We start from the raw sequence: 2,588 nt of genomic DNA, 5'->3' as shown, positions 1-2,588 counted from the left end.
TGCTCAGTAAAACGTATTAGTCCACCAGGACATTGTCACGTGACCAAGCAAGTAGCCAGTCGGGAGTTCCTTCTCCCCAACAGAAAAACAAACATTGAAAACAGCATGATAAGACGCACGAAAGATAATGGTCAAAGTCTTGAAGTAGAAAGATTGGTTACTCAGGAGTCACCAGATTGTTAGATTTCGCCTCTGAAAATCCAAAAGCTCCCTAGTCTCACTGCCCTCTCGCATAGAGCATATAATCCAAGTTTTGCCCCCCCCCCCCCATTTCGAAAACGTATCGCCGCCCCAGACAATAACATTTCTTCAGCCTGCATTGTGAAAGCACGTTGTAGATGGTATTTGTTCCATAAACTTCATGGAATCATTTTGCCACGAAAAAAACAAACAAACAAATAAACGATTGTTCTTGATACTAGTAGTCACAGATCAGAATGTTATCAGCCTCAGCAAAATGATCGACACTCTCCCAAGTAGGGTCTACTAACGCTACAACACACCCATGCCTTGATTCTGCTCCTGTCCGTTGCACGCATGCGCCAAGGTACTTTCTCTTCCGCCTGACGTGTTCTCTGATGTGTCCTCGTGAGATGTCGTCACACTCTCATCCTTGATGTCAATGTCTGCTACATTCTCTTCCAACTCCACATGGGGCACTTCTGTCCTTCTCTTTCTAAAGTCCCAAACACCTTTTATCGCTGCCATCACCCCTCCTTCCATGACAACCAGGAGTCCAATGAGTGCTGGTACGCGGCCGATGAGATCGACTTCGGGCTGGTCGTAGTAAAGTGCGACCACGGTAATCGCGAGGAGGCTGTTTTGCACGCCCGTTTCGATTGCTATCGTCACCGCCGATTTCGTATCAAGGCAAAGAGCGCGCGCGATACCAAAGCCCAGAGCGCCCCCTATGAGCGGAAAGATACCAGACGCTAGCCAGATCTTCCAAGAGACCAACACCACGTAGTACTGCGTTGGGATTCCGATACCGAGACTCACGATGATCAGCCCCGCCAGGGTCGGCCGGATCATTTTCTGGAAAACGCGTTTAGCCTTGGGGAACTTGTGACTTATTCCGACCCCGATCAGGACTGGGACGACGAGGAAAGCCAACTGGATTGCGAGCTCGGCGTACGGCGCTCGAAGCTGCTGGTTGTGTTCTATGAAGAAACGCGTGTAGATGAAGAGATTAAGCGGCATCATGCCAAGAGCGAGAACAGTCGAGCTGAACGTCATCGTCAGACTCAGATTGAAGTCGCAGTCGAGCAGTAGAGTGAAGACGTTACTGAACCAGCCCCCTGGACACGTCCCATCTAAGATGAGCCCGATGGCTGCCGCGTCGTCGAGAGCGAATACTTTGGCGATTGCGAAAGACAGCGGAGGCATGATCAGAAACTGACACAGAAGCCCAATGATGACTCCATGAGGGCGCTTCACTCTTTCCCAAATTAAATCCAACTCAATTTTACTCCCCATGGCAACGTACGACACGCATATCCACACAAGTAGTACGCTCGCCAGCGCCGTGGAGGTAAACAGTGGCTTCCGAAGAACTTTCACCAAATAGGTGTTAATTACAAAATTTCCAGATGAGTTCGAAAATAGCGTCGTCAAGTCGGCCACGCCTAGAGCGACACCGTCTATCAACACGGGATAGGTAACATTAGTGGTCACATTGTCCGCGTAACATGGAAACGAAGTCGAATTGGAATTTACTGTGAATACACTCTCATCTGCTGATGTCAAAGTTATGTTTCCGCCCCCATCGGTGAGACAAGTGACAGTTACATTGATCTCAATTTCTTTCTCCGCTTCGAGAACCACGAATGGATCTTGTCCGAACGATACACGAACCATATTGGATGCCGCCGAAAGTTGCCCGGCTGCAGTTAGGAGTAGGACTGGAACGTAGACGAGCAGGACTTGGAATGCCATGTTGTTTAATAATGTACGGACGGTTGCCTTTAAGTGTCAGCCGACTTCCAGTACCTAGAAAAAGAGCAAACAAAGGAACAAAATCAGGAAAACAACCTGGAAATATTATTCTCGACGTAATTAATCAACTCTCTCCTTGGCATGTAAAGCAACACTTGACCCCATCGACAATGATACGAAGACTCGATGAAACATAACATATCTGTATGTCTGTCCGTCCGTTTGTCTGTCTGTCTGTCTGTCTGTCTGTCTGTTTGTAGGCCCTACATCTCAGGTCTTGGAAGAGGTTCATCTGATCGGTAATTCTCTAATCAAGGCGAAATTTCGTTTGTACACAACCAAAGAAAACTCTCGGACTGTAAGACTGCCTACACCTCATCTACGGCGAGTCAACGCCAGTCTGATGAAGCCTACAGACAGTAGGCGAAAGCTCACACATGGTAAATAGTTTTCTTTGGTTGTGTACAAACGAAATCGCTTTAATTACCCACATCTCAGGGCATGTATGTCTCACTTTCTTCCTTCGTGTATTTTGCACAATCTTCTATCATCCATCTCTTTGTTTGATTTTAATACCTCGGCCAATTAGGATTAAGTTTTTGCCGGCGTTAGTTTGTTTGTTTGCTTGTCTGTCTGTCTGTTTGCAAAACAAT

General features: G+C 47.2%; 1 protein-coding gene across 1 annotated transcript; it reads right to left on the bottom strand.

Moving 5' to 3' along the window:
- Positions 1–492: 492 nt before the first annotated feature.
- Positions 493–1,857, bottom strand: LOC139725970 (ileal sodium/bile acid cotransporter-like). The gene has a single exon (XM_071637052.1). The coding sequence runs from the start codon at positions 1,855–1,857 to the stop codon at positions 493–495; it is 1,365 nt and encodes a 454-aa protein (XP_071493153.1).
- Positions 1,858–2,588: the final 731 nt, after the last annotated feature.

Source organism: Diadema antillarum, unplaced genomic scaffold, assembly GCF_040938485.1.
Source record: "Diadema antillarum isolate AM-2024a unplaced genomic scaffold, OU_Dant_1.0 seq00000069_RagTag, whole genome shotgun sequence".
NCBI lineage: Eukaryota > Metazoa > Echinodermata > Echinoidea > Diadematoida > Diadematidae > Diadema > Diadema antillarum.
The sequence above is the reverse complement of the archived record's forward strand: the minus strand, read 5'-3'. Positions and strand labels throughout refer to the sequence as shown.

Coding starts and splice junctions, on each gene's coding strand:
- LOC139725970 (XM_071637052.1), bottom strand. CDS start 1,857: ATGGTTCGTGTATCGTTCGGACAAGATCCATTCGTGGTTCTCGAAGCG.